General features: G+C 43.3%; 1 protein-coding gene across 1 annotated transcript in view; it reads right to left on the reverse strand.

The window, feature by feature from the left end:
• The window catches only part of yjefn3 (YjeF N-terminal domain containing 3), a 43,167-nt gene that overhangs the window by 7,094 nt on the left and 17,440 nt on the right, over positions 1-18,633 (reverse strand). The window contains exon 2 of the mRNA XM_072660230.1: positions 4,023-4,131. Within this exon, the coding sequence (XP_072516331.1) occupies positions 4,023-4,131 (109 nt within the window). The remainder of the gene's footprint in view (positions 1-4,022; positions 4,132-18,633) is intronic.

Genomic DNA, 18,633 nt, shown 5'->3' on the forward strand with positions numbered 1-18,633 from the left:
TGTGTAGATGATTGTAGAGGATTTGTTCAATTACTTACAGTCAGAACATCAACAGCAGGTGTTATCTGAACAGAGGTGACCAACAAAGACTACACTTTGTAGTCAAACCATTAGAAATACAGTTTCTCATGTATATATATATATATATATATTTGTTTAACCCTGAAGATTACTCTGGATGTTTTGCCTTAAATCAGAAATTTAGAAAACTAAACCAGTTCCACACTGCGGAAGATGTTTATACTGCTAAATAATATTACATTTCTCTGTAATGCCAATTCAGGTGGTATTTTCTACAGTTTAGAAAAATATGGGATTATATAAAAAATGGGATATTTTGAATATTTGGGAATGGGAAAATGGGAAAGCAGCTGAAGACAAACTGTAAAAAGCTGTAATGTTAAAACGTCACTAAACAGTTTTAAAATGTGTGCTGTTTAAACTTCAATAAATAAGAATATCAAACCTAATCTTAATATTTACAAATGAATTACCTCCAGTTTTTAATGAATCTAATTAACCTTTTGATGTTAAGGTAACTATTTCTGATTTGTTTTTGTTTAAGGTAAGGAACCGTAGCAGCATTTTATCAGAAAATAAAACTAATCTTAATAATTATGGTTCTTGGTAATTGAGAAAACTTTCTTTTTTCCACCTCGGTCACCTCTCATACATGACTCAGCATGCGGAGAATGTTATTCCCAGTGTGTGATGTTGAATGTGGGTGTAGAAGTTGATTTCCTAGTGTGTAAGGAAGCGTGGCGGTAATGAAGCTAATGGCACCGGGGAGCTGCATAATCAGCTAACAGAAATGTTCCATTAGGTGCAATCAGCTGGCGAGGACGCTCCGCTGGCGATGTCTGAGACACTGTGCATAAGAAGGAAGGCTGAGAGTGGATCTGCTGTGATTTCAGAGGGTTAATATCACATGTTTCAGCCCTTTCAGCTCTCCCTGTCACCGTTCCTCAGAAGATCCTCTCGATATAAACAATCTATCAGTCTGTTTGGAGACCGTCAGCGGGTGTGTTTATGAAATGGAGAGCAGGACTCAGTGGGGCAGAGGTGTGTTTATATAAATCTCAGTCTTTCTGTCCTGCTGTAGCTCCTGCCCCTCAACTCCACCCTCACCTCTGCTTTGGAACAGAAGGGCAGTAGAAGGTTCTTTGGGCCCGGCAGCCAGAGGCTGTCTTGTTCTGTTCTTTTTACAGGTCTGCTGCTGCAGGGAGGAATGCAGTGTGTAGTCCAGTCCTGCCAGGTCTGCCGAGACTGCTGCCTCTGTTCACACACACTGAGACCGATGAGCTCTCCCCACCAGCCCTCCTCACCATCTCAGTGCTGGTTCACGTCTCTCATCAACCTCGTATTATGCCCTCTATCTGAAAGGCCTGGAGTAACTCTGTAGTAACGTTTTTAGACGACCAATCAGACAGAAATCATTGCACTCTGTTTTGGATATGCACTTAATCACAAAATGAAGATCTATATAACTGATCAGAGATATTTATTTATTTATTCTATTTAAAAAATCAGTTTCAACAAAAAAACTTCTTCCATGTGAATGGGCGGAGCTCAACTGCTGTATGTAGATTTATGGAGATATATGCAAATGATTTTCATAATGTCAGATAAACAATGGATTATTGGATTGTTTTAGCAGCTTGATTTACATATTTGTAGTACATTAGACTGGGACTGAATGGCCCGGTTTGAAACTGTAACACCTTTCCTGTTTAACTTAAACAAAAACATTGTCACAACATTTATCTATAAATCTATTTATTTAATGAGTTTCTCACATTAGGTCCCCTGACAGCTAACACATTCTTCATCTGAGACACGTGAAGAAGCTCCACTACACCATTTCAAATGGCCTCTGACTACACCCCTGGAGCTCAACACTCTTGGATGGAAATGCATCAACAAACAGATGCCTAATGGGGGGAAGGATGGTGATCTGATCAGGACTATCGCCATCATCATCACTGTCATCATCTTTCTTATCTGCTCAGTCCAGTTAAGGGTCATCGGGGAAACAGGGCGACCAAAGAAGCCCAGACATCCCTGTCTCCAGCCAGGCCAGTCGAGAGATAGGATCCCTCCAGCAGGTTCTGAGGGGTTCCTATGGGTGGACCTGGTACAACTCCCGCAGGAGGCGACTGGGGGCATCCTTTCAAATGACCAAACTTCCTCAGCAGACTGCTCTCTCTTGGAATTGACTGCAGGCCAACAACCCATGACCTTTTGTAGAAAACGCTGTGTATTCGGATGTGATCCAGTAAGCCAAATTCCACAGTCAAAACACACAGAGTGTTCTGTCAGTTCGTGCGATGAAAAGAACTTCCTGATATCTTCCCGATTGCAGACGTTGGCCTTGAAGCACTTCACAAAGCAACTGCACGGCCCTGAGGGGGATGGATGAAGTTTGTTTTGGCGTTTGGCCTCCGGGTGAATAGCTGGGTTGTGAAATCAGACGAGCGGTTGAATCTACTACTTAGCTTTTCTTCCGAACAACAGCCACGACGTCATCATGGGCTCTGAGCTGTTGACCAGTGTGTTTTTCTAAGTTGCGATTTATGGCGATCGAATGGAGGCCGTCGAGGGGTTTGTTGACGTGAAGTGTGACGGTAGCTTGTGGTCAGGACCCTCAAAGGAAGCAAAGGGGCAGTCTGTAAAATGTCTCCAAGTGGGAAAAGGAAATTCATGCTCATCCATCAGGAAACAGTCGCAGCGTTCAGGTAAGTCACGGGGAGCCTTTCAGACTGACTGAATCCAGATGGGCCTACTGCAGGAGCGCCATGGTGTGACTTGGTCTGAGCTGGACTGAAACAGGCAGGCTCTCTGGTTCTGTCTGGCTGGCCACACTTGAGGCCCCATGACGGCCTGGCCGCAGTCCAGCCGTAGACTGCAGAAACTCTTAAACGTGCTCAGTGGCAGTGCCTTGAATTCAGCATGGGCTTTTTATTAGACCCTGGAAGCTGTTGCGTCTGACAAGTCGTCTACATGAGCGTGCAGATCAAAGCCGCGGGCTCTTTTCATGCACGCTCAGAGAGGCTCTCTCCGGCTCCCTTTGGGGGACTGGGTTTAAGCCGTCGTGAGGGGACGCAAAAATGGAGATGATGAAAACAGAAAAGTCTGAGCCAGGAGAAGAAAACAGAGCTGTGTGGTCTGTTAGATGTATGACCTTCAAAGCATTAGAGCGTGGAGTGTGGGTCACAGTTCACTACATGCTTCAAGTAAATGCCGTGTTCTTCCTCTTCCTCGAGCCAGTCCTCATGCTTACTTCATTCCCTGCTGTTTCTGGATGGTGCTCTATGATAACCATTCATTATCCTCAACGACCAATTAGACTTTATTTAATCCGGTTTAAAGGGGATTTAACCCATAACTGTTCTTTTTAGTGGTGAATCACCCTTAAGTGCATAATTTAGGCCACTGCTGGCTGCATGTTCTAAAGTATAGCTGTGATTTGCAAATAGTCATTAAAACATGAAAGGTTTAATCAGTTTTCATATTTGCTTTTTATCATTTCAAAGCTCTAGCTGTCTTTTACAGTGTGTAATTATTACTGATGAATTGAGCAACAGAAATTGTTTTAAATTGATCATTTTTTCAAAAAAGGTCAGTAAATTAAGATATGTTCGCCAAATTCTACATTTATAATAACCCTTTAATACTATTTTCACAACATAACAATACATAACCTCAATAATGGCATGAATTTATGTCTCTTTAATTGTAACTAATTGAGTTTTAACAGTTATTCCAGTCTTTTCATGGCGTGACTATGTTGTAGAATATGTTCCCAGATTTGACCATCATCAGTAATCAGTTTCTGTCAAACTACCTTGAATTAGATTAAAATATGCAGTTATTTTACTTTCGTACTTACTTTTACGTTATTTTACTGTCTTCTGACATCATCATTAAATACAAATAAACTTAAAATGACACAAAAAGTTAGAAAAGGTTTTCTAATAATAACATATATATAGAGAGAGAGAGACATTACACATAGAACTTACTTTGGTGATGGCAATGGCACTGGCATGACCCCATATCTCAATTAGCTGCTGCTGTCCAAAGCGGTAGTCCTTCACCAGCTCAGTTTCAATGGCAGCCATCTCCATTTTACTACAATAAGGAAGGGGAGAGAGATGGGACAGGCGTCGTTAACGTATGCAGCAGATTTGACTTTTCAAATTCAAAGACAGGGATATTTTAGGTGTGTCATCTTATGACCTACATGACCTGATCTGTTGGTCATCCTGGTTTTAATTCTGAGCCTTTAAGACTAATATTTTAAACAGATCCAGACTGAAACACTCACTGGGAGGGGCTAATCTGCAGTAGGCTGAATATGTGTAAATGCTTTGTAGTTGTTTTTTAAATGAACAGGAATCATTAATTTGCCAGGAGTATAAAGAATATCAGTAATTAAAATAAAAACAATATTCAACTCTTTTCTCTCAAAACTTTTTTCCCTTGATAAGAACACGTTAAACTTTAGGACTGTTACTGTACTGTTACTGTTCCATGTTGCTCTACAGTCCTGTAAGAGCGTAATTTCACTCCACTGTGCACTTGCATTCTGATGGAAGGACTGTTGATCAGTGATGATCTGATTACTGTAGTATTGTAGTTGTGAAAGTGGGGAATTTGAAATCCTACTTTTTGGCCCTCGGGGTTAAATCATTACTCTTTCTGTTTGTCAGCATTTTCCTCCAGGTCTTGCATCTCGCCCACACTGTAGAACACTGCTGTAGTACTGGCTGGCTGGTGCTCTCACATACTGCCATTTTCATTCTGTTTCCAAGACAATGAGTTCACTGAGTTCATGTGTAGGATTAGCTGCAAGCAAGCGTTCAGGACTACATAGAAAAGTGGATCTCTGTTGCTGAGCTGCTAATATTTATTCTTTCTCATCACATTACAGATGAACCCATTCATATTCTCCCTCTCCCTCCCTCGATCTCTCTCTCTCTTAACTCTTAGACTTAATGAGTGTTTTGTCTAGAGAGCTCAACCGTATGCCAAACTGCAGACTCAAATGAATCTGGTGATAATTATGTCCAATTAACGTTGTACTTTTCCACCCTGTAGAAGCACAGCGATAAGATGAAACTCTTTTCTTTGCACAAAAAAAAAAAAACATTAACTAATTTAAGCGAGTAAATTGGTTCTGAATTGTCCCCGTGTGCTATTTAGTAATCTGCAGAGGCTCTTAATGGTCAGAGAGCATTACCTTTAACAAGGCTCCCATCAGCATGTTCAGGCTGCTCTGCCATTAAAGAAAATCCAAACAAAACAACACAACGCAAATAAAGCAGGACCTAAATTAGTGCTCGACTGTGTTCCTGAAGATCTATCAGCATGAAAGGTTTAGTTCTGACCCCTGATCTAATACTATTCAAGGTCTTATGAACCATTCTGGCTGAATGTGGTACAATTAGGGTTGGAACCAGTCTCTGCAGGGTGGCAAAATCTCAGACAGCAGGGCTGGACACCCCTGCTATATATCATATTTAGGCTCTGATCATGGAAATGCTAAAGGTCAGCCAGAGTTTATTTGAATCAGTTGATCACTTTGATCATTGGGCAGACCTGCTGCATGGGACGCTTGGGACCCGTGGCATTTGCAGTCTCCGATAGAGCATCACAGCTGTCAGCCTGAGAGTGCAGACAGTTGCTTCCTGGCTTACTGTGATACAGTGATATTTGTAAAGTTCACCTCTGTCCAGTTTTCTTTTCTGTATTTCCTCTTTTATTCATCCATTGAGGCTCCAAGTCACGCTCATTTTAACACATACTTAGTGGATTTTATATTTTTAAAGAGTGAATTTACAAGAAAACATGTTTAGAGAACACTCCTCTTAACATAAAATACTATGTGGCAGTTTCTCGGACTCAGATTAAGCCCAAGCCTAGACTGAAAGGCCTGGACATTGAATTCTAACAATAATTCTCCAGTATAAATTTCAAATAAATACTGACCCTGAAGTGCATGGCAGCCTTTAATGAGTGGATTAGTGCTAATTTAGGAGCTCTTGGAAGAGATGGTCTTCAGTCAGGGGTCTGAAGACAGAGAGCAGTTCGGACACCCAGGAGAGGTTGACTGCATCGAGGGGCTTCAGGACAGAGGAAAAGTCTTCATTACCTTCCATTCATCTTGAAGAATGGTGGGTCAAGCTGAGCCATACTTGAAGCTTTTGGATTGGCTCTTGGTACAGATTGGGTTTGACTACTGCCATCAGGTAAGGAGGGTCTGATTCAATTTTGTCTCTGTGGGCCAGCGTCAGGGCAATAGATCAGCCAAAGGGCCTGATGGCACTGACCAGACAGGAGGGAGCTGCAGTGGTCAAGTCTTTGACTGCTGACAACAAGGGACTGAAGAAGCACCTGACTGATGTTCCAGAGATGTGCAGCAGCTCAATTGTGCTGCTTTGCTGACGTCCAGGATTAGGTGTCTCCTACAGCCTCAGACCCATTCTAATTAAAATACCCACTGATGACACAGGTGCTTACTCAGATGTCTAAAGCCAGGTGTGGGCTAGAGGGGTATGAAGCCCCCCAGCATTGAGCTGTGGAAGAACTGTGAGGTCTACATTAGTACCTCACTTCACTGATCCTCTCACTCTCAGGGCTGAATGCAATCAAATCCTCCACACGGCAATGTTCCAACCTCTAGTGTAATTTCATTCCAGGCTAATACTGCAGCAAAAGAGGAGCATGGGTAAATTCTTTATTTGGGAGGAATGTTGGATGAGTCTACTAACCTTTGGAGATATCGGCCAAATTCATTCACAAGCTTGTAGGAGTGCTGATCTAGGATCTGTTAATATTAGTAGGGTCACCATCTGTCCAAGACCAGCACTCTTATTTTGAGAAGCTTAATGAACACAGGCCATGGGCTTGTATATGTGCTGGTCTTATCAGCACCTGTTCATGGACATTGCACAGGAATTATTCAGTGTGAGCTGGATCTCTAGCAAATGCATTAAAGAAAATCAGTGCACGCTGACGGAGCTCAAAGGCGATAGCAAGGTGTCCACTATCTGTCATTAGGATTATTGCTGGCATGCACTGAAGTGTAACAAATGAACTGCTGAAATATTGAGCAGCTGTTGAGTTGATTGGTATCTCAGTGGAAAACAGCTGCAAAGCCCCTTAGAGATGAAGCTGCAGTGTTTTTGGATATTCTGCACTAAGTAGACCTCTCCACCAGGGGGAGGTGTAGCTCTGACTGATCTGATGTCAGCCAAAATTTGGCTCTGTGTTATTGTCTTTCTGCTGTTTATCACACAGAATATATATATATATAGTGTTACCTATATTACAAGTATTTATATGAAATGTTTGTGGACACCTCTTTCTTTCTTTGCATTCGGCCACTTTAGGTTGCACTCATTGCTGACACAGATAAAGAGAAGTACTGCCAATAGAATAGGACTCTCTGGATCAGATAAACATCATGAACCTATTGGCACCATGCTGCCTATGCTGCCATGCTGCCGCCTCGTGGGCTAGAGGGGTATAAAGGGGTAGAGGGGTATTTGATCAACACACAGCTTACGCAAACTAAAGCATGCACTAGTTCATGACTAAAGCAGTGACAGTAACACATTGCATGTTCCTTTGGTGTCCTGCAGTCCGCCCCTGGAGTCTGCAGTAATTTCCCTGTGGGGCGTCGCTCTCCCTGTCATATGCAGTCCATACAGAACAGCTGTAATTACATGTGGGTTAATGAGGCTATACACCTGCAGCATGCAGTCTGTAGGGCTGTTGAACACACACCAATGCTGTGACAGCGTCTACTGTGCAGGAGTGTTTGCATGCGCACACACACACACACACACACACACACACACACACACACACACACACACATATCAAGCCCTTAACGCTCCACATGACTTCCACACAGCCCGCGTCCCACAGGAGCAGAATGTCAGGGTCAAAAGGGCTCCAACATGTGGATGAAAGACAACAACTGTGCCGTCCCTTAATGAGCCCTCAGGCTTCACTAAGATCTTTTTCTCAATAACTGAGGCTGGGCTATTTTTATATCCAGCCCTTTAATGCAGCAAAATGTGACTTTCTGAAGCCCTTTCCTACCGCCTACATACCACCCCCTTCCACACCACGTTCTGAAATACAGGAGCTGTATATAGTTTATTAACACTGTATCAGAACACACCCTTCACTCCCAGGCCGTACAGACTCACAGACTCACAGAAACTACACTGCAAAATCAGTCAATAACACCCATCAGCCATAACATTAAAACCACTGCCAGCCGAAGTGAAGAACACAGGTGATCTGGTTCCAGTGGCTCCTGTCAATGAGTGGATTTATTAGGCAGCAGGTGAACAGTCAGCTCTTGAAGTTCAGGAAAAATGGCCAAGCGTAAAAATCTGAAACAGAACATCTCCAGAACATCAGGCAGGTCTTGTGGAGTGTTCCCAGTTTGCAGTGGTCAGTACCTACCAAAAGTGCTCCAAGGAAGGACAAACCTGGATCATGGGCACTTAAGACTCATTGGTGCTCATGGAGGTCCCACCTCACAGCTTACAGGACCTAAAGGATCTGCTGCTAACGCCTGATACCACAGAACACCTTCAAGGGTCTTGTGGAGTCCAGGTGGTTTCAATGTTTTGGCTGAGTGGTGTATCTACGCCTATTTAGCGATTTAACTCCGCCCACTCACACAAACTATAAGGAGATCTTTTTTTAATGAAATAAAATACCAGGCAGCCATTCAGAGCAGAGATCATTTACATACACACACCTCACTGAAATGTCTCCAAGCAGGCGAGTGATGGTAATGGGTGGATAAGGGTCATCCTAATTTTGCAGTGAGAGATGAGTCCCAGGGTGAAAAGGGGCGGTACTGAGATTGAGGTTGTTTAATGGTGTACAGTAGAGCATACCTTTAATTAGGATGCTGCATGATTTATATAATACTGGTCAGAAAGGTTTATGAAACAGGACTGTCTCCATCTTAATAACAGTGACTAAGAAGCTCAACGTGGATCAGTCATGCCAGGCCAGCGTACCACCTATTAAAATGTCTTCTTAATTATTTAATTTGAGCCCAAGGAACCCCTAAAGGCTGCCACAGCAGGTAGACATCTCTCCACAGCCTCATAACCTCTCATCAACACTCTCTGTAACATCAAATCACATGCCTCACCACCTTTCTTCTTCCATTAAAGCTTCTGTTTCCATCAGAAAGCAGCTTCCAGCACATCAGCTCTGAGAAACCCAGACAACTTCCTGAACTATCGATGGCCCCTGGATGCAGGTGTAGAGCCATTTGAGGACACAGGAACCTTCAGCCATCACTTAGCCCTCATGTTGAGCTGATCACAGTAAGTGATGCCGTTCTGATGAAGACTGACGGGGGGAGCTAAGTGAGGAAGACAGCAGGATGAATTGCTTAACGATAACATCATTCTCAATCTGAGGAACACACTGGAGCAGTACGTGGCATAGCAAACGGAGGGGCTCTCACAATAGGGCCGTTCCATCATCTAGCTCTTGTCTTCATTTTAATACTCTTAATAACATTTCCTTATTAACTCGCTGTCTAATGCAATATCCTGCTTTGTACTGGCCATTGTGCGCAGCTGGTGGTGTGTGTGTGTGCCACACAGGTCCAGGGACGTAGGGTTTAATCTTCATATATATATATATATATATATATATATATATATATATATATATATATATATATATATATACTAGACAGAATAAATATATATCTATACTTGTAACACTAGGCAGTAATTAACACAAATGTTAAAAAATCAACAAAATGTGGGTAATATGAGAAGTAAAATTAAAACAAATATTAATTTATGTTAAATATTCAACATTTCCTTTATGAGGATAAAAATAGGTAAGCTTAAATACATTTGTACTCTTGTCCAGCGAGAGGCCGCAGCTAAATGCAGCGTACTTTTTTGGACCCCTTTTTGCTCTCTGGGTTGTGCTATTGTTATATTCCAGACACACAGGGCAGCCAAATAACAGCCTCAGTCACACATAACAGCATTCCTGCCTTCAGGAGGTTCGTCAAGCACCCGGCCCCAGCTCGCTCCAGCACCTCTGCAGCAGCGTGCAGAACGAGGGTATTCAAACACTGACACAACCCTAACACAGAACAGACTGAGATAAGGAGAGGACAGCTCCAGATTATTTACAGATCAGCTCTGACATCCATCGCCGACATTCTCCGGACCTGAAGAAGCAGAGAGGAAGTTTACACTCGCTAATTCTTCCTGCGCAGTGTCAGACTCACATCTCCTCATGCATCTTTAACGTCATTTGCTGAATGAGACCGGGAGAGCATGAATCTGTAGTGTGCATAAATTTCAGCAACCTGCCAAGAGAGTTGCAATATGGTGTCAATGGTACACAGTGTCATCACAGGCGAGGGAAGGGGTGTGGAACTGGAAGCAAAGAGGGTTCAAAAAGAATGAGATGAATCAAACTGGATATTGTGGCATTCAGACACAGTGGGGATCAACCAGAAGCCTTGGTGGGGGGAAACCCCCAAAGTGAGGCCTACCATGAAGAGGAAGTTGGGCTAAAATAGTTACTGGGGTGCTTCGATCCATTACCTGGTGGTTTGTGTTGTCTGTCAGAATGAGTGAGAGGATCAGTCAGAGAGCTTCAGAGAACATCACACTGCTGTTAGTAGGGGGATGTAGCAGGATGAGTAGGACCTCTTAGAGGTAACAGGGCCATGGAAAAGACTGTTCCTACACAAGTGTCTCGTTATCTTTAGGTGAATTAGATTAAAAGCAGATTCTCCTTGACTGCGTTCAAAGAGGTAAATAACACTTGCCGATTAAGAAATCTGAAGTTGTGGCTCTTTTACTCAAATCACACGGTGATCTTTATCATGGCGTGTACAGCCAGACCAAGAGGGATGAACACTCGCAGAGATGGAGGTTCAAAGCAAGAGGGTTTATTAACCAAAACAAGCACAAACACAAGGGGTATGAAAAACGTGAGCAGCAACAAGGGGTTAAACAATAAGCAGAACCAGAATGTGACTAACAAAATGGCGACAAACCTGGGACTGGGAGGAGCCGTGAGCTGAGCTAGAGTTAGCAGGATACAATGGAGAAAAGCAAGGAGGGAACTAGAATGAAAACCCACAGGCCGAGCACGGGCATCAGGGAATTAAAGCAGGAGAACTAGTACTGGAGAGGAGAACTAATATGCAGCGTTCTGCCATGAACGTGGGTCGCCTTGCTTGAACGTGGGTTGCCTGGAAACCTGGACAGAAAGCTTGCCATGAGAGTTGACAGAAGATCTACTCCTGAACGTGAGTCATGAACTAGAGATGACCTGAACATGCGGGTAATGCGTGAGGAACCTCAGGGTGTCAAAGAGATTCCAAATGAGTGAATTCACGGCAGTGAACAAAGGGGGTATAGCTCCTTAAGTACTCCCAGTCCCAGGTGAAATGCATGAACAAGGCAATGAACACAAGTGAACATGAATTGACACAAATGAACATGAATGAATCAACAGAAACAAACAGGAAGTCCTTATTTGGGCCTGTGGGCGGCGGCTCAGGATTGCCCCGGGGGAGGGAGTGATGACGAGGGCCTGACAATCTTAGCATTTTAGTGTTTCTTATATTCGTTCCCCTGTCAGTGGTTCTCAAACCAATCCTTAGGGCCAGCCACACTGTAACATAGTGCAGTAGTAGTTCTATGAAGAACCTCTAGGTTACTTAAAGGTTACTCCTCACCAGAGGAGCTTTCAAAGGGTACTTTGAGGTTTAAGATGGCAATAAGTCCTCTTCATCCAAAACAATGCTGTTATCAATGTCTTAGCTTAATAACAAGAGTCTGTCTGAAGTCACATCCAACCGAACATCATCAAACACAATTAAACACAAATTCAGAGAGTCAAATTCAACCAAACACTTCTGGACAAACACAGCCGTGGAACACCAACCCAACATTCACGTTTATTCACGTTCATCCAGTCGGTGTACTCTGGCCTGAAAACTGATTCCTCAATAAACTTTAGCAGATCCTAGAGGATCTTTGGGCTTCTATTTTTGGATCCATGTTTTGAATTAATCTTTCTAAAATAGACTTCAGCTCTTTGCAAAGACTTTTGTAATTAAGAGTGGGTTCTTCTCATCAAGGTTCTTTAAACACCTTAAGAGGTTCCTCCACAATTTCAAATTGAAAAGCCTTCAAAACATTCCTCACATATGTTGTCCTTTTAATAGTGGACATCCAGAATTTTTGCTGCCCCTATCTATTGAGGTCAAAGATCGAGCAACAACTCAGATAGGAGCAAAGCAAAAATTTGGACCCTCTGGGGGACCCCGGATACTGGTATAAGCACTACTGCCCTATATCTCAGAGTTGTTATTCTCACACAGAGGTGAGATGTTTGGAGAACCAGACAAGGACAGCCTGAAAACACTTTTAACATATCAGCAGCAACTTTATAGAATGTGACAACCTGAGAACGAAGCCTGAAGGAAGGTGATGATGGTTGGGGAGTGGACATGCACACCATACACAGTCTCTCAGACTCTGAATACCTGAGGACCTTAGGGCACCAGCAGAAAGGTCTTCATTCTACCTCTGGGCAACTCTTCATCAGCACTTTGAGCCTAGTTTTGAAAACATGCATCCTACAACTGCTTGCATCCTAATAGTATCAGCGTGATTCACAGAACTCAGGAACGACCTGCTTTCATCAGAAAGCGGTTACTAGAAGTTCAGATCTTTATCACAGAGAACCTGGTGAACTCTGGGATTCAGGAGTGCCATTTGAGGACACAAAACCTTTTGGCCATATTTTACTCCCTTGTTGAGATAGAGATCATAGGAAGTGATGCTCTTGAGACAAAGCTTGGGAGGGAGGACAGGAGGGTGAATTGGTGCAGGGCGTCGCCTGTCTCAGTCGGAGGAACATGCTGGAGCTGAAGGTGATTTAATAGCATTCGAGAAGAGGGCTAGCGGGCTGGTGTTAGATTGGGCTGACAGTCAGGGCCTGGAACTGCGGCTCTCCTGGCAGTGAAGAGCTGGGTCTGGCTGACATGTTTAGATTAGACATTAAATATGTATTGAATCAGTTTCCCTTACTTCAGCATTTTTCCACTTTTGATGTTAATCGGCTGAAGAGAAGAAGCTCTGCTGTTATCTCACCGCCTTTGAGCTTATCCATCTGCTCTGAAGTGTGTGGAACACAAACAAGAATGAATCTTCTTGTCACTTTTGCGTCGGTTCCTCGTATCCAACACTCGCTCACGGTTCTCAGTGTTCTCACACTTTTCATTCAAGCTCAAACCTTCTACACTAATCTAAATCCAGTCTGCTCAAAGATCTTATATCATTTAAAGAGACTGAAACTTTCTTAGAGCTGCAGGAAAAAAACAAGACTCATAAGGGTGGACTCATCCACTTACAAATGAACCACTTATTAAATAGTAATAAATGGGCTATACCCACCTCAACACCTCGTAGGTCCACTGTTACGCTAGGGTTATCTTGATATGATTGTTGATGTGCTGAGCAGTAGTAACAACAATAATAATGATACTGAATCAGTCGCAGCATTTATCCAAGTGTTGGTACGTCAGGTTCACACAGAGATGTAATTTGATGGGGAGCTGTTTATGTTGCTATTTTGAGGCCACGGCCAATTATTCCAGCATTTAACTATGATTAAAGTTCATTATCATAGAAATATATATTGAATGTAACATCGGTAAATGCTTATTCTGTGGCATGTATTTATTGTTAAAATAAATGTTTAGATGTTTAAAACTAGTAGACTCTAAAACCTTTGTTATTACAAGCATTGATTATATATATATATATATATAGAGAGAGAGAGAGAGAGAGAGAGAGAGATTGTACAGTTATTTACTCCTAATTATACACCTAAAATAAAGTGTGACCGAAGTTTTTTTGCTTCACTCTCTAAATGGACTTCCCAGAAAATCTGAACACAAAATTGAAATGAAAAAGTAACCCCCAGAACTCTGGACCCCTGGACTCCATACTGAATAAGATCTACAAGATTTACTCCAAGCTGGAAGATAGGGAAGGCCATGCAGTCTAGCACAGCTGCCAACTGAGGAGAGGTTGATCCAGAGAAGCTTCGGGGGGCAACAGTGTCCACCAACCACACCTGCAGATGTTATCAGGCTGTGACCCAGCTGGCTAACCTACCACACAATAACTTTCATCTGGACAGATGAGCACGGTAAACAAGGCAGCCCACATTACAGCTTAAATCATTTTTCCTCCTCGCCACTGACTAGAGAAGCTCCTGAAGTACACCAGAGAGAACTGTACTAGGGTCGTTTTTCAGGTTCAGGACAGGCAAATCGATGAGCAGACCACAAACATTGTCTCGACAAGTCCTCGTGGGTCTTGCTGACCCCAAAACCCATCTCTGTGACACCTCAGTACAGGCTTGCTAACTCAATCTGGAAACTCATTAGGCTGGCCTGGGCTGGAGCTTATAAACCAGGCTCAGTCTCTGTGGCCAAGAAATGACAACAATACATCAACTGTTCTGGTTCTGGAGAGCCTCTATGCGCTGAAATTGTGCGAGTCTGACAGTCTGGCAGGTCCACATATAAAACATAGTTATTTCCAGATTTTGGCCCAATTCTGCAGCCAGACCGCTCCTGGCTGGTTCTCCACATCCAAGACAGAACTTTGAGGGAACTGGGGCTTGATTGTATGATCGTCTTTGGCTCTGGGGATCAGCTTCAGCAGGACATCTTCTGGACCCCTACTTAGCCCAAATGCCATGGGCCTAGTCATGTCCGTTGCTATAAAATATGAGCTGTCGTCTCAGATCCTCAAAAAGTTCCACAGCGGGACGTCCGACCATTGAGGTTCAGCAGACCAGACAGTGGACTGACAGAGTGTCTGCTGTAGTTACAGCATGCCAACGACGGGAAACCATGTCCGTGAAATGTGATTAACAGCCATATTTCATGGATTAAGCTGACTTCAGCGACACTGCATTACATAGTCGTTTTTGACGCAGCAATTGCCCCACGCTCATCATGTTATTAAATCCAGGCTCATGATTGGCTCTGTCTGGGAGAACGCATCCACAACAGCGCACCCATGTTAAGAAGGAGAGGACCACGGTGGCAAGTGGAGGAAACCATGGTAACGGACAGAGAGTCAGCTGCGAAACTGACAGTGCCTGCAGGCTCGCTGCAGAGTGAGCGAGCGAGAGAGTGAAAGAGAGAGACACACCGAGCAGAGAGGCACAGGTACAGGGCCGTCATGCCCAATTATAACCGCTTCCAAGCTGCAGTTCTGAGGCAGGAGGAGGAACATTCAGAGGGAGAATATCTGAATGTTTATCAGCACAGGCCATGTCTGGACACAGTTCCACCAAGCCTGAAATGACTTCAGCATGTTCCGGTGTACATCACTCAGAATCTGAACCAGGCACTTTGTGTCCGGGATGCAGAATCAGAGAAACATTGGGGCTTTTTCACCAACCGGTCTTCTAAAAGCAGCTCGTGCACTTTTCACAAAGATCCTGCCGTTCTCCAGTGTTTCTCATTAGGGGTGTGTTCAGTTTAGGTGGACAGTGGGATCATCATTAGAAGAGTTAGGATTTCCTTTCTTTGAGAATTCATTTAGGAACTTTACTAAGTAGATGTTGAAGAATGAGACCCATTGTTTTTATGCTTTAACAGCAGGCAAAGCTCGATTACTGTAAACTTACAATGTGCTTCCTAAGAAAATTCAGATGGCCTTTGTTTTGTTTTTGTAAATGATTGAGGGTTTTGATGTGGGATTTAGAGCAAAATAAAGTAACGTTGTGTATGCTGTCATGGCTAGGCATGGTCACTCTCAAACGTTCAGCTTGTTTGGTTGCGCATATAAAATGGCATTTGCAGCTGCCCATTTAGTGCCCGACTGATGAAGAGAAAGAACTCAGTGTTCAGATTATTTAAAGCAGTCAGTGATGATGACACTACGGAAAGGCATAGAATGGGGCACCCACATCCTACTGAGTATACAGTACAAAACACCATATATTATAACATTAGAATAAACCCAAATATAAATAAAGTCAGTGGTCAGTAAGAGTGTCTACCTGTAATTAACTCTATATAACATTAGAATAAACTCAAATAAACATAAAGTCAGTGGTCAGTGAGAGCATCTACATGTAATCAACTCTATATAACATTAGAATAAACCCCAATAAACATGAAGTGCTGATCGTCTCTGTGAGCTCCAGACACTGTATGGATGTGTTCAGTTCCACCAGCAGCTCCTGATTTACTGTAATGAAGGTCTTGTCTAGATAAACTAGCTGTTGGATGGAAACTGGGAATACTGGCCTTCCTCCAGGAGATCTTTGGTAATTGTTAGGATAACACTCTCTCACATCAAATCTGAATGTATTGCTGACCCTGTATTGATCGTAGTGTACAATTAACAGCTAAATCAAGTCAACTTTGGCATGCCATCACATCAAGGTTTGATCATGCTCAAATGTTTGGTTTTGTTGGAAACAACGACACCTAGGGTTCAGTTCCCAGACAGGCACACCACACTCTACACCAATAAGAGTCCCTGAGTCAGACTCCTAACACTACATTCACCAACCTGTAGAACCAGGGTGAAATCTAATGTGCTCTGGATAAGTCAGATAAATGCTGTGAATGTAGAAAGGTTTTTTCACAGTTTACATTCAGTCAGTCAGTGATGATACGCTTTAACGCAAAGGCCACTGAGTTCAAGCACTGAAGACCCTCATGAAGGCATCTTTCCAGATCCAGGAAGCAGAAGGCAGCATATGTGAAATGAATAAAACATCTCACCAGCCAACTATCAGTTAGAGTAGAGCATTAGAGAAACCATTAATGGAACGAAAACAATCGCAGAATGGAATAACTCAGTTCTATGAGCTTTCTGTAATATAATGCCCATCTCTTAAGGGGCTTCTCGGAAGAAATGTCCTCGTTTACGGGCTGTTACAAGCTTTGTGAGTCAATATCTGCTTATGACCCAAATCTACTCTCATTACTGCATAATGGAATGAAGCAACATGTCCCCTGGCTTACTCTTTCATGGTTCATGTAATTTAATGCTAAGTGATGCAATTGCTCCAATTTATCGTTACAGATCAGAAACGGTCTTTGGAAAAAGAGTTTTATCATGTAAGTGTCTTTCTGCTCTGAAGATAACCAGGAAAGCAATTCTGAAGCCTGACAGTATCAGGCAAAGACAACGCTTACTCTGGGATAGTCTCCGCAGGGGCTTGTTCCTTCTGTCTCCATTTCGGTTTCTTCCAGATCGTTGCTCCTGTGCCCAAGAGAAGCACAGAGTGTCCCAGAATTCTACGCCACAGCTATCAGTCGCCAACTGCTGTGGGTCAACAACCTGACCCAAAGCTCAGCGGACAAGAGTTTAATCAGCGAACCTGTCAAAGCTGACAATTCTCCCACGTCTAGCCTCGCAGTGTAACCCTGGGCGAGAAAGTGCCTTAGGTTAAACAGCGAGCTTCAGTGGGGGAGAAGGGTTTGAAAGCCAGCTGGAACAGTCACTCGGGTACTGAGGCAAAACAGCAGCATGACTGCAATCTTTCCGGATGGTTAATAAAAAGATCAATCAAATAAACAAACAGACCTCGTTACAAATGTTTAGTCTAAGTGTTCTTTTAGTTTACTTACACAACAAACTAACAAAAACTCACATCAGAACCATAAAGTCAGTGGTCAGAAAATGTTACAGTTAGTAAAGTTGGGATGTTGGTTGGATCACAGGGTGCAGGTTTGGGTGCTGATCTTCTCTGTGAACTTCAGACACTGTGTGGATTTGTTCAGTTTCACCAGCGGCTCACCTGACTTAATTAGGGGCTAATTTGATAGCATGCACTATATTGCCTAATGTATTCACTCACACATTCAAATCAATGAATTCAGGTGTTCCAATCAATTCCATGGTCACATGGGTATCAAACCAAGCACCCAGGCATGCAGACTGCTTCTACAAACACCTGTGAAAGAATGGGTCGCTCTCAGGAGCTCAGTGAGTTCCAGCGTGGTACTGTGATAGGATGCCACAAGTCCAGTCATGAAATTTCCTCATTACTAAATGTTCCACAGTCAGCTGTCAGAGCTATTATAGCACAGTGGAAGCGACTGGGAACGACAGCAACGAAGTGGTCGGCGACGTAAAATGACCGAGCAGGGTCAGCGGATGCTGAGGCACATTATGCCTATTATGAGGTCGCCAACTTTCTGCAGAGTCAGTCGCTACAGACCTCCAAACTTCACATGGCTTCAGATTAGCTCAGGAACAGAGAGCATAGAGAGCTTCATGGAATGAGTTTTCATGGTCAAGACGCTGCATCCAAGCCTTACATCACCAAGTGCTATGCAAAGTACCGGATGCAGGTGTGTAAAGCACGCCGCCACTGGACACTCTGGAGTGATGAATCACGCTTCTCCGTCTGGCAATCCGATGGATGGAGTCTGGGTTTGGACGAGTCTGGGTTTTACACTTGTCTGACTGCATTATGCCAAGTGTAAAGTTTGGTGGAGGGGGGATCATGGCGTGGGGTTGTTTTTCAGAAGTTGGGGTCGGTCCCTTA

This window comes from Salminus brasiliensis, chromosome 17, assembly GCF_030463535.1.
Source record: "Salminus brasiliensis chromosome 17, fSalBra1.hap2, whole genome shotgun sequence".
In the NCBI taxonomy this organism is placed as follows: domain Eukaryota; kingdom Metazoa; phylum Chordata; class Actinopteri; order Characiformes; family Bryconidae; genus Salminus; species Salminus brasiliensis.